This window comes from Oncorhynchus tshawytscha, linkage group LG16 (assembly GCF_018296145.1).
Source record: "Oncorhynchus tshawytscha isolate Ot180627B linkage group LG16, Otsh_v2.0, whole genome shotgun sequence".
NCBI classification, from domain to species: domain Eukaryota; kingdom Metazoa; phylum Chordata; class Actinopteri; order Salmoniformes; family Salmonidae; genus Oncorhynchus; species Oncorhynchus tshawytscha.
Window position 1 is genome coordinate 62,677,926 of NC_056444.1, and position 13,789 is coordinate 62,691,714.

At 42.1% G+C, this 13,789-nt stretch overlaps 1 protein-coding gene across 2 annotated transcripts; it reads right to left on the reverse strand.

Moving 5' to 3' along the window:
• Nucleotides 1-815: 815 nt before the first annotated feature.
• Nucleotides 816-11,120, reverse strand: LOC112232567 (probable pleckstrin homology domain-containing family N member 1). Of its 2 annotated transcripts, XM_024399621.2 has the most exons (12): nt 10,669-11,120; nt 7,562-9,942; nt 5,831-5,930; nt 5,158-5,301; nt 4,909-4,995; nt 4,712-4,790; nt 4,392-4,528; nt 4,012-4,158; nt 2,137-2,223; nt 1,865-1,940; nt 1,606-1,682; nt 816-1,314 (listed from the first exon to the last, which is right to left on the reverse strand). In XM_024399621.2, exons 2-12 carry the CDS (start codon nt 7,654-7,656, stop codon nt 1,204-1,206), a joined length of 1,140 nt encoding a protein of 379 aa, XP_024255389.1. In that variant the 5' UTR covers nt 7,657-9,942; nt 10,669-11,120; the 3' UTR covers nt 816-1,203. The 2 variants fall into 2 exon arrangements, with proteins under 2 accessions (XP_024255389.1, XP_024255391.1); XM_024399623.2 differs by lacking the exon at nt 10,669-11,120 and having other exon boundaries at nt 7,562-10,358.
• Between the last annotated feature and the right edge of the window lie 2,669 nt (nt 11,121-13,789).

Sequence of the window (13,789 nt, forward strand, 5' to 3'; positions counted from 1 at the left end):
GAGGAATGGGAAAAAATGTCAGTCTCTCGATGTGCAAAACTGATAGAGACATACCCCAAGCGACTTACAGCTGTAATCGCAGCAAAAGGTGGCGCTACAAAGTATTAACTTAAGGGGGCTGAATAATTTTGCACGCCCAATTTTTCAGTTTTTGATTTGTTAAAAAAGTTTGAAATATCCAATAAATGTCGTTCCACTTCATGATTGTGTCCCACTTGTTGTTGATTCTTCACAAAAAAATACAGTTTTATATCTTTATGTTTGAAGCCTGAAATGTGGCAAAAGGTCGCAAAGTTCAAGGGGGCCGAATACTTTCGCAAGGCACTGTACCTTTGTTGAATTTCTGAGTTGTTAGTACTAATTTAAATGATTGCTGTTGCAGCATGTGTATTTGTTTATGCTCCTAGCTGGTTATTCTCTATGGAGAAAATGATGTAAATTTACATTCTGTAGATGTACTTACATGTTTAAATGAATATATGTCTAATTTACTATTATGACTGTAATTTATAAGGGCCAGGTTCTGCCAAAAACATGCCATACCATTATAACAAATATTAGAATTGAAAAATATAGATTACAAAAGACTAATAACACATGTGAGCTACTTGAGATCTCTGGTTGTGAGCACAATACTGTAAATGCTTTACCCCTGAAATAAATGCACATACTTACATTTTTCAGTGATTTAAATGACTACTGACATTTTTTTCCCCAATAATACAGTATGTAGGTGGAGCCTGAATGTTTGCTGACATGACATAAAGTTTGAGTTCCTTGTACAAAATAAGTAGGCCTACGCAATTTGGGAAAGGTAGTGATGAAAAAAAAGTTTTTTATTGAGTTTGTACATACAGTATCAAGAACAACCTAATAGAAAATATGGAAAAGGTCATGAACAGCACTACATTTTCTATTTTGGTTTAAACAACGATTTGACGAAAAATATTGTAAGATCAGTGCACTAAAAATATACTCCTAATTTAGCCTATCCATTGCTATTAATGTCACTAGTGAAGCAGAGTTCTACAGACAGTAACCTACAGCATAAGACATTTCACCAGAATCTCTTCATTTCGTTGTACCCGACTGAATAATGTATGCATATACACTGTATACAGTACATGCTATCCACAATTTCAGTGTCTATTGATGAAAAGAGGCATGAGTCTTCTATTGAGTGAGGCCATTGGCCAGTGAGTCTCAGTCTTGTGCTACTGTCATTGGTTCCCGGGACTCCTTCCTGCTCCACAGTTTTTTCGGCATGAGGGGTGGAGCCGTGTAGTTTGAGGTAGCTTGGAGGTTTTTTTCCAGCTATGTGAGAAAATAAATGAATTTTTAGGTTATTACATTTTGGGACTACTTTTGTGGACTTACTGTCACTAACTTGATTTCCTCTGTAAATTAATCTGCCATCACAACAGTTCAAGGCTAAGCTAACGCATTTTTAGCATCCTGCATCTTCACAAAATGGATATACATGTATATATGGCTCAATTGGAATCAATATATATAGGCAGAGAAGGCTAGCCACACAGTTTTTCCAACCAGTTTTATCTTTGTTCCCTCATTTCCCTTTTTAATGGGACTGTAATGGTACTGTACCTGTTGTAGCTGGAAGATCCAGTTCTGATAGTCTTCAGGACAGGTGCAGGATACCTGCAGCGGCTCCATCAGTTCACCTGTACCACACAACATACAATAGAAGGACAATGCTCTTCACCACTGTCTACAGCAACACTTGATACAGTTGACTTGCTGCAGATCTAGTCGCAGTTTCAATGGTTAATTTAGGGTCCTTTTGCTTCATTATGCAAAAGTGTTAGAGCATTTTGACGTACGTTATGCCTGTTTTGTATTTTACCTGTTAACTCAAATTCCAGCCTCCCAGGTAATGCAGACCTCTCCACGGCTGCGATGCTTTTCCGAGACAATTTACCCTAAAGTGTTATGACAAACAGGTTGAAGTGTCATGTATTGGATCAGCTCTATAAATTATAACATCTTCTGAACTGTACATTTTAGAATGTCACACCAACATCTACTGTATAGCGGAAATTGGCAAACTAGGTAAGGTCACCAGATTCACAATGTTTACTGTGACATTGTATCCTTGAGAACATCATTTGACTGTACCTCATATTTCACACTGAGGCGCTCGTTATCCACAGAGAGCAGGAGGATATCTTGAGGGAAGAGTACGAGTAGCCGCTCATGAAGTCCCTGCAAGAATGTATCAATGTTGTCACAGTGTTTATTTTATCTCAAGTCCACTATTATCATTATAGTTACTGTTTTCATTAGCAATATGACTATTTGCATAATCAAGTACTATTATTAGCCCTATGATCATTATTTACTATTGGGGTGGCAGGGTAGCCTAGTGGTTAGAGCATTGGACTAGTAACTGAAAGGTTGCAAGTTCAAATCCCCGAGCTGACAAGGTACAAAATCTGTCATTCTGCCCCTGAACAGGCAGTTAACCCACTGTTCCTAGGCTGTCATTGAAAATAAGAATTTGTTCTTAACTGACTTGCCTAGTAAAATAAAGCTAAAATAAAAAAAATATATATTAGCATTATTTATATACGCTTTTTTTATGTAGCAGATAGTTCTGACAGAGTACTGGACTAGTATAGGATTATTTTCTGAGTAAACTAGTATAGGATTATTTTCTAAGTAATTGTTTAATTCGTATGGCATTTATACACATTTCTAATATGTGGTGAATCTGTGTTTTAGAAGGAAACTGTGTTCGCCTAATTCTGGAAATATGTCATTCAGTATTAACCTGTGAAAAGAGAAGAAGAGGCGAAGTGAGAGGGTTTACTCCGCCAAAAATCTGTCCATGAAAATAAGACCACGAAGTGAGGAATTCTTGTATGGAGGTCAATAAGAGAGTGTCAAATTTGGTCAACAAAAAAATCATTACTAATATGCTACGTGAGGCTCATTTGCTCGAATAGAAGTTTCGTAATGGTTAGGTTGTTACGAATGCACTGATGTAAGTGTATGCATTACGACAGATTTGAGAAAAACAACTTTATATCAGAGTTGTGCCTGTTGTTTACATGGGTATCTGCCCTCTCATTGGCTAGAATGGTCCCATCTGATCTCGCCTCCTCCCGACTGCCTTCCATCTTTGAGGACATGAATTTACATTGTTAGAGCGGTCATTAGACTATCTTGTCAATATAATAGAAAATCTTTGCATGGGAACTAATGATCTGTTATCTGATTTACCAATGCATTAATCGTGTTTTAATACCTTTATTGAAACAGGAAGAGACAGAGTTATTGAGTTGTGGCAAATGGTATTCGAAGGGTTGTCACTAGTTACCACAGCCTATTCAATGGGGTCTGCCTAAATAGTTATCCATCTCCATCATTCTCCATCATCCAGTCCTTGCTGCTTACAGGAAGTCATCCATCCAGCTGTATACAAACCCTGAAGTTACAATGGTGGCAGCAGTGATGCCATTTTTGGTGGATTTGTGTCTTTTGGTGAGTTTTAATCTCAGTACAATTTGGTTAGCTAGCTTCACCTACCCAGCTTACCACTTGCATAAAATACTGTTGAGCTCTTGAGCAGCTGTTGAGCTTTTGGGGCTTGGTGCTGGAGATATAATGGATTTCTGCAGTTTTATGGTCATTGTGCCACCATTTCTGCCACCATTTGGTCCCGTGTTGCTCAGTTGGTAAAGCATGGCACTTGCAATGCCAGGGTTGTGGGTTTGATTCCCACGGGGGACCAGTACCAAAAAATGTATGAAAAATGTATGCACTCACTACTGTAAGTAGCTCTGGATAAGAGTGTCTGCTAAATTGCAATATTCCACATATGTTTGACTTTTTCATTGCTGAAAAAGTGCCTCATTGTGACATATTTCAATCGTTTAGCATTTCTAAAATTCCGGCTAGCATGACAACTATTAAGCTATCAAGACCCCTTGAAATGGACTTCAGAGTAGTGGTGAGTACAGAAGTTACAGCGTGGGTTGTGTTAGATACCTGTCTCTGTGTATTGAAGATGTGGACCATGGATATGTATCCTGGTTGGCCCATGTGCTGGATGGGGGTCCCTTCCCAGTGCCTTATTGGGGCTTGCAGTAAATACTTTTTCAGTTCCTCTTTCTTCCAGCTCTCATCGCAGGGTACCTACAGTAAATTACAACAGAAATGTAGCTTCATATTTGGAGAGTTTCTTTTTTACAAATGTCATTTCATGATGATGTATTTAGCTCACTAGATGTTCAATTTGTGATCAAGCAAAGTAAACCTCACAATTGTTAAGAAGTTTTAGATTTAACAATGACACATCTGTTTAAGATCTATAATTTACTGCAAAAGGGGGTGGTTCTTATAGGGGGTGTTCTGATTGAATACCTTACCAGGTAAGACAGCGCACAGCTGGAGGGGCTTAGCGGTTGACTAATGGATTTGTATCGCCTCTCCTCCATGTGGTGTATCCATTTGTTCAGCTCGGCTGCACTGGCACAGGTGAAGACTTTGGAGTCCACCATTGGACCTAATAGTGGGAGGGAGATGCTTGCCATGTTCAATACAATAATTAAACCCTTTTCTGATGGCTTGCTTCACACCTATGACCATAGCACAGCTGTGACAAACCACAATAAATCAAACAGCCTTGTGTATTAATTGCTTTATTGAACTGTGAAGCTTTTTGATCCATTATGATAATAGGACTCACCACTGATCTGGAATATGTGTTGCTTGTTGGAGTCCAGTGAGGTGGCTTGGAAAGACAGTCCAGAGAGAGGCAGGATGCCCTGAGAAAGAAGAAGCAACACACTGACTAGCCTTAGGGGAATGACATGTACATTCAAGTTAAATGTTCAACATGCATGTGTGTCATTACAGTATTTCCCCATTTGTAAAGCAACCAACCTCGTAGATAAAGTCTTGACGAGAGGGATCCAGATATAGAATCAATAAGTGGAAGGAGAACAGCACCAGATAGTGTTCACTTGTCTCCTATAGGAACATAAACAAAGAAAACATGAACAGAACATCAGTACAGAAGTCCTAGAGTCGGGAAAGTGGGTGCTGGACAGTGAGTGCTGGACAGTGAGTGCTTGTCAGTGAGTGCTGATTGACATCTACAGCATATATGAACATGGTGTAGAGAGATGTTACCTGTGTGTAGCTGTTGTGGAGAGACACACGGGAGGAGTGCACTATCTCTCCATACATGTGTGCAGGCTGGCCCTCCCAATCACGGATGGGCTGGTTGTATATGCTGTGGTATAGCTCCTCTCTGGTCCTGCCCCATAGCACAATCTACGGGAATAGAATATAATATTTTAGGTGTCATGAATAAATAAGATGTAGTGGAGGAGTTTACATTAGTATACATCAGTATTATTGTATCATTAAGGGCGGGGCGGGGCGGGGCGGCAGGGTAGCCTAGTGGTTAGAGCGGTGGACTAGCAACCGCAAGGTTGCAAGTTCAAACCCCAGAGTACAAATCTGTCGTTCTGCCCCTGAACAGGCAGTTAACCCACTGTTCCTAGGCCATCAGTGAAAATAAGAATTTGTTCTTAACTGACTTGCCTCGTTAAATAAAGGTAAAAAATAAAAATGTGATATAACAACTTTGACATAAAATGATATATTGGCACCATTGACACCATGCATTTACACTCGCTTGCACTCAAATTATACGGTCCACTGGGGGTTTTACCGTGTGATAAGTGCATGGCAGAACTTTTTCCAATTTATATCTTAGTGTCATTTTCATACAGACACTCCCTTTCTCTGTTTGTCTCTCTCTCTCTCACTCACATACACCCTCTCCTTCTCCACTGACCTCCTGATCGAGGTGTCTCACTGAAGGGTAGCGAGAGGTTGGACCGTCTTTTCCATTCCTCACAGAGAGCTGAAGCCTGCTCTCTCCTAGAGTCCACATCCTGAAACAATAATATATACTATATCAGCAGTCAACCCCAAATCTCATTTTACCATATCCCATTAAACCATGTTACATTTACCCACACTCTACTGTAGCATCTGACAAACCTAACTAGTCTACAAACACATGTGCAATTCCCCTGAACTGAGTGTGGTGACAGCAAATGTAGAAGAGGGATTTATTTATTTATTTTTTACTGTAGACCAATTTGCCCACCCCACTTACAGCCTGAGCCCTCTCCACCCGACCAGCGTCCATTCATAAGCAGATTAAAGTGGGGTGCACACAAGGAGCAGACACCCACCATCTGATCACCTCACACAAAGACCTGCTGCCCTCATTGGACCATTTATCTGGTAGTGATATAGTAGTCACACACCCCTAAACCATTCCTTAGGTATGGTAACAGTTCTGTTACATCTGTGTTTGTGCTTGTGTGTCTGTCTCTGTGTGTGTACGAACAAGCATCCTTGCGTGTGTGCATAGTATATGTTGCTGGTGGCTGATCCCTCGTCTTCTCTCAGTTTGGACACATGCTGTCTGTGAGCTGCTATTTTGATTAGCTCCTTGTTTTAATCCCCCATTCCTTTAATGAGGGGATTTAGAGGCCTGGTCAGTGTTAGACCAGGCTGGACAAAAGAGAGATGAGGTAGTATTGTCTGCTAATTAGCGAGACAATATCCCTCCCTCCTGTGCTTCTGCATCTGAATTGTTTGCTCTTTGGGGTTTTAGGCTGGGTATCTGTATAGCACTTTGTGACAACTTCTGAAAATACATTTTGATACATTTGATTGATTTCACCGGCCGTTCATGTCCTAATCATATCAGTGTCGCATCAATATGTTCATGTCTAAACAGAGTCCAAACTAGCGTTCTGCCTCTGTGTGTGCTTTTGTGTGAATGAAAACGACACAGATATATTCATTGTTCCATAATATATGCCCTCAAATGTTATTGTTTCTTACTCATGGAACTGAAGTGCTCAGAGAAAGAGGTCTTCCAATTTCATTGTCCATTTCCTAGTAAAACCATGATCAGCATCGCTTCGCTGTAAAAACTAAAGCAATATAAGATTGTGGTATTGCCTTAGGCTACATAGTTATTCTGATTGACTGGTGCTGGCAACTGCAAAAACTCTGCAGAAACACAGACGAAGAGTCTTGAATATAAACCCGGACTGTTTACCACAGTGATCTCTCTTCCATAATTTGAAACCTGTTTGTTTGAAAAGGATAGTGGAAGCCACAGTGATTGAAGCATTATTTTTTTCCACCCATCACCCAAAGGTTCGCCACTTCCTCTCAATGCCTCGTCTTATGACCTTTAATCAGCCAAAACCCAACAATAGGTATTATTTAATAGTATTCATTCAAACTTTCCTCCAAAGCTAAGAGGCTCAGTATTTTCAACAGAGATATCAGAGAATTTTCATGTTAGTCTTAGATGCTGTCGTGTCATAAATATATATAAAAAATCTCCACAGTCATGTTTCCGAATCAACTTAAAATGGGATTGTGAGGTTGTGAAAAGCCGAATGGCTATCAAACTTAAACAGACCGCTCTCATGAGGGATTGATATAGTTCATGGTCCTCTGTTATACATCAAACTATCAACAAACAAAGACTCACCCTGAGTTGTCAATCTCCAGAAGCTCGATCTCGTCAGGGCCCACCTCGTCAATCCCAGAATGCGCTCCTCTCTGAGTCACACTACAGCATCCCATGACCAGGTAGCCCTCTCCTCTCCTCTTGAAGCCTAGTCCAGTCCAGACAGACAGAGAACTCTTTCCTTCACCCTCAGGCCCTAGTCCTCACACTAACTATACTGTACCATTTGCCTCCATCTGCACCCATCCCCACAGCTTCTGCACCGCACTAAGACCAGACAGGGGGATATGTAGAGAGAGGGAGGGGGGATGGAGAGGAAAAGAGGACACGCTTGTCGCTTAACTTCTTAGTTCCCCCTTTTTCCTAAAACACAATATCACTATCCCTAAAATACCAAGAAAAAGGTGCCAAAGTTCCTGAGATGAGTTTAGTCAAGAAGCAAAAAAGTGTGAGCAGCGTAACAGTGCACTCTTTCTTCCTTCCTGTCAGTTTGCACTCAGACCACCCAGAGAACCACACAACTTCCTCAGTGGTCTTTTCACTTTGACGGTGTCAAAAAGAAAACTTAACTTCTTCTGAAGCCTGTCAGCCTCCCTTTTAGAATTCTGCAGATTAAGCAATTGAGAAACAAGAGACACTGTTGACTGTTGTTGAAAGAATCCTCCTGTTTACATGAGAGACAAAGCAGTCATAAAAACAAGCCACAGCTTCAACACGGTTGTGTGTGTATTGTGCTGCAGTTGTTATTGTTGTTACAGATTAGAACAGTTTTGAGTAGGTGTGCTAGGACCAGTTGTCATACTGATCGTGCAATTGTATTGTTGAAGCCACCTCAAAATGCAAAGCGTCAAAGACAGAATCATCTGTTTTGGTCAGAGGATAAACATACTTTATTATTTTCATACATGATCTAGGGATTTTCTGTAATGAAAAGCTAAGCGGGATTCCTTTCATGACGAGGTTCCATATTGCTGCCAACTAACCAAAATGAGTGTCTCAGTGTGAATATATCACAGCTCTGTGTGCTCTTTCTCATCTTTCTCTTCCTTGGCTGAGCTCTGTGTGTCTTCACCTGGCTCCTGGCTCCTGGCCCCCCTCTCTTCCCTGCCCCCCTTCCTTCTCCTGTTTGTCTGTCCACACGGGGCAGCTGGTGCCGGCTGGGCCAGGTGGAACAGGATGGGCCTTACGGAGTAGCAGAAGGGCTGGGCCTGGTCGGGGTGGGCGTGGGGGCAGGCTTTGGTGACTGGCAGGCGTCGCACAGAGAGGTGAAAGCCTTCACTCAGAGCCGGAATGGAAAGGGTCATGAAGGTGCTCTTCACCTGCAGGAGGTCTAGGGGCTTGCAGTGTTGCGTGTTCCCCCGGGAGCCACTGCCAGAAATTGCTGAGCCGGAGCTCCAGCTGAGTGCGGTCTCGCTTGGGGGGCCGAGTACTGGGTTTTGGGGTGGGATGGGCTCTGGGGGTGCCTGCTGGGCCTGTGGGTTGGTTGGGAGCAGCCTGCAGGGATGGATCATTAAGTGTAGTGACAGGGACAGGAGGGTCGGCAGCGGTTGAGTGGTATCAGTGCCAGTGAGGGATTCAGAGACAGCCATCATGACTGTAGGAGAAACTATGTTTCTACAATTACCTCCCCAGACACTGATGCTACAGACTTGGCCTTCTGAGTCCTGCTGGTGGTGGAGAGCTTTTTTAGTGGAGGCACTATTTGAGTGCTGGACTTGGAAGTGTACTGCCGTTTTGCTCACTAATACATTGAAACCCACACACACACTGTGTATTAAAAACCAATTAGCCTTAAAGTTCTCGTCAATCATGAAGTCACCCAATCAGGTCAAAATACCTAGTACCCAGCACCCATTCCCTAGGCAGACCCTTGTCAACCCTGAGCTTGTCATTGATGTAGGTGTTAAATCAGTCCATGAACAAGTCGGTCTCCTCCTTCAGCACACTGTACAGAGGGTTTTTCTTCTGCTTGTACTGTGGGGAAACAGCAAGGGGATCAGGATACACATGAATGGGCCAGAGAGAGAGAGAGTTGTTGAAAGTGGACTGGTACCATTATTTTATGACCTGGTTTCTTTCTGGTCTATTTTCATGCAGTATTCTATGGCGATGCATCTGTTGACTACCTGATTCAAAAATAGTGAATGTCAGGTTATATTACTAAATTTGCAGGTCAGGGGATGCAAAATAATTTTGCAAGCCGAGCAAGAGAAGCATCTTTTTTCTACTCATCTTATTGGTCAAATGGGAAGAGGGGTTGTGGGGGTTGGGGTCATAAAGGTCACAGGAAGTGCAGGTAACCATGGTGAAAGAACAGGTGTGTGGGTGTGGCGCAGGCAATGAGGAAATAGAAGCACACGTCAAACTTTCTCGCCTTCAGGAGCAGAGTGTTCTGGACATACCTGAGGAAACATGAGTTATTATACATTATAATCCACTTGGCTGATCTAGGATCAAGCTAGTCCATATAATCTTATTAATTTTTATCTATAAGCTAAACTGATCCTAGACCAGCACACATACAGGCCCAAAGCATTGTATCTACAGTGCATCTCTTTTATAAACAGATCTTGTATTCTCTCTGTTGGTAAAAAATTGAATAACATATCCGATTCTGGTTGACACTGGCAGTTTTGCAATTCATGGAGAATTTTCAAACACTTTTCTAAATTTGGTTTATACAAGCTGCGTGGCTGCCACGGAGTACTACAGTACAACCACATTGAATTAAACATGAATTTCTGAATGTATATGATTCATAGAGAATGATAGAGACCTCTAGTGGCCATTGAGGACATCGCCATTGAGGGCATCCACCACTTCAATGTAGTCAACTGGGTGGGACTTCCAACTTCATTGACTGATCCCTCCTGGTGACCTTGTTGGAGTCATGTCCAACCGAGTCATCAGGAGGGATCAGCCAATCGTGAAGAAGAAAATTGACTACTTCAAATTGGAGATTGCCTTAATGGCGCTGCCCATGCTTTCACAGACGCAATAATGGCTCAGCTACAAAGATGTCCTCTATCTATCTCTATGATATGATAATATCATCTGCAATTCCATATGGCAGACAAAGTACTGAATATCCTAATAGAGCAGTGTTCACAGCCCTAGTGTTCACCTACCGCTGCACGATGCATTCCTGGGGCAGGCGAAAAAGCAGCTTCCTGTTGCAATGACTCTCAGCGATGTTCTGCAGCTTGAGTCTAAAGGCTGAGATATCAACCTGGTTCTTCAGGAGGAAGATGCCCGCCCCTGCTGAAGGCCCATGGGTTTACAGATCCACACACTCATCTCCTCATCACACATACCTAGTAGCAACGCTATGGTCTTTTTAGAATATCTCATGTAATCTTGGATTTTAAAAATGATGAGCAAGAGCAGTGTGTGGGTTTCTTTTTCCTTTGACGTTATCACATTATTCCCACGTGCCTGCAACAAGATAAGTCAGATGTGTGAGTGCGTTTTTGAATATCTTATAAGAATATCTCAATTAGTAAAGTCGGAAGTTTACATACAGTTAGGTTGGAGTCATTAAAACTAGTTTTTCAACCACTCCACAAATTTCTTGTTAACAAACTATAGTTTTGGCAAGTCGGTTAGGACATCTACTTTGTGCATGACACAGGTCGTTTTTCTAACAATTGTTTACAGACAGATTATTTCACTTATAATTCACTGTATCACAATTCCAGTGGGTCAGAAGTTTACATACATTAGTTAACTGTGCCTTTAAACAGCTTGGAAAATTCCAGAAAATGATGTCATGGCTTTAGAAGCATTTGATATGCTAATTGACATAATTTGAGTCAATTGGAGGTGTAACAGTGGATGTATTTCAAGGTCTACCTTCCAACTCAGTGCCTCTTTGCTTGCCATCATGGGAAAATCAAAAGAAATCAGCCAAGACCTCAGAATTTTTTTAGTAGACTTTCACAAGTCTGGTTCATCCTTGGGAGCAATTTCTAAATGCCTGAAGGTACCACATTCATCTGTACAAACAAAAGTACGCAGGTTTAAACACCATGGGACCACGCAGCTGTCATACCGCTCAGGAAGGAGACACCTTCTGTCTCTTAGAGATGTACGTACTTTGGTGTGAAAAGTGCAAATCAATCCCACAACAACAGCAAAGGACCTTGTGAAGATGCAGGCGGAAACAGGTACAAAAGTATGTGTATCCACAGTAAAACGAGTCCTATATCGACATAATCTGAAAGGCCACTCAAAAGGGAAGAAGCCACTGCTCCAAAACCGCCATAAAAAAGCCAGACTATGGTTTGCAACTGCACATGGGGACAAAGATGGTACTTTTTGGAGAAATGTCCTCTGGTCTGATGAAACAAAAATATAACTGTTTGTCCTTAATGACCATCGTTATGTTTGGAGGAAAAAGGGGGAGGCTTGCAAGCCGAAGAACAACATCCCAACTGTGAAGCACGGGGGTGGCAGCATCATGTTGTGGGGGTGCTTTGCTGCAGGAGGGACTGGTGAACTTCACAAAATAGATGGCATCATGATGAAGTACAACTATGTGGATATATTGATGCAACATCTCAAGACATCAATCAGGAAGTTAAAGCTTGGTTGCAAATGGGTCTTCCAAATGGACAATGACCCCAAGCATACTTCCAAAGTTGTGGCAAAATGGCTTAAGGACAACAAAGTCAAGGTATTGGAGTGGCCATCACAAAGCCCTGACCTCAATCCTGGGCAGAACTGAAAAAGTGTGTGCGAGCAACCTGGCTCAGTTACACCAGCTCTGTCAGGAGGAATGGGCCAAAATTCACCCAATTTATTGTGGGAAGCTTGTGGAAGGCTACCCAAAATGTTTGACCCAAGTTAAACAATTTAAAGGCAATATTACCAAATACTAATTGAGTGTATGTAAACTTCTGACCCAATGGGAATGTGATAAAATAAATAATTCTCTCTACTATTATTCTTACATTTCACATTCTTAAAAATAAAGTGGTGATCCTAACTGAACGAAGACATGGATTTTTACTCAGATTAAATGTCAGGAATTGTGAAAAAATGAGTTTAAATGTGTTTAAATATATTTCAATGTGTTTAAATGTGTTTAAGGTGTATGTAAACTTCCGACTTCAACTGTATATGTCACATATACTGATGAATTAGTAATAGCACCTGTGCTGACTATATTACCTATATCAAATCAAATGTATTTATATAGCCCTTCGTACATCAGCTGATATCTCAAAGTGCTGTACAGAAACACAGCCTAAAACCCCAAACAGCAAGCAATGCAGGTGTTGAAGCACGTTGGCTAGGAAAAACTCCCTAGAAAGGCCAAAACCTAGGAAGGAACCAGGCTATGAGGGGTGGCCAGTCCTCTTCTGGCTGTGCCAGGTGGAGATTATAACAGAACATGGCCAAGATGTTCAAATGTTCATAAATGACCAGCATGGTCAAATAATAGGTGTGGAACAGGTAGCACGTTCGGTGAGCAGGTCGGGATTCCATAGCCGCAGTTGAAACTGGAGCAGCAGCACGGCCAGGTGGACTGGGGACAGCAAGGAGTCATCATGCCAGGTAGTCCTGAGGCATGGTCCTAGGGCTCAGGTCCTCCGAGAGAGAGAAAGAAAGAGAGAAAGAGAGAAAGAGAGAATTAGAGAGAGCATACTTAAATTCACACAGGACACCAGATAAGACAGGAGAAGTACTCCAGATATAACAAACTGACCCTAGCCCCCCGACACATAAACTACTGCAGCATAAATACTGGAGGCTGAGACAGGAGGGGTCAGGAGACACTGTAGCCCCATCCGGTGATACCCCCGGACAGGGCCAAACAGGAAGGATATAACCCCACCCACTTTGCCAAAGCACAGCCCCCACACCACTAGAGGGATATCTTCAACCACCAACTTACCATCCTGAGGTCAAGGCCGAGTATAGCCCACAATGATCTCCGCCACGGCACAACCCAAGGGGGGGCACTAACCCAGACAGTAAGATCACATCAGCGACTCAACCTACTCAAGTGACGCACCCTTCCTAGGGACGGCATGAAATACATATGTCATAATAATGACTTATTTATGTCACAAAGCAATGGCAAGAGCACTGGCAAATTCAGCTCTGTTCTGTTGTTCTCCAGGCAGTATATCTCACTGGCTCACTCAATCACATGGGGGTCTCACACAGATGGTGGTACAGTATCTTTGGATTTGTTTAATTTGTGATAACCGCGTGTTATATTTGACCTGATTGTTGTCATTT

What these genes read in the sequence shown, in the direction of transcription:
- LOC112232567 (XM_024399621.2), bottom strand. Translation starts at nt 7,656, where the DNA reads ATGGGATGCTGTAGTGTGACTCAGAGAGGAGCGCATTCTGGGATTGAC. An exon ending in TCCACAACAGCTACACACAG is followed by an intron (nt 4,996 to 5,157) that starts GTAACATCTCTC and finishes ATGTTCCTATAG; the next exon opens with GAGACAAGTGAACACTATCT. An exon ending in ACACATATTCCAGATCAGTG is followed by an intron (nt 4,529 to 4,711) that starts GTGAGTCCTATT and finishes TCCCACTATTAG; the next exon opens with GTCCAATGGTGGACTCCAAA.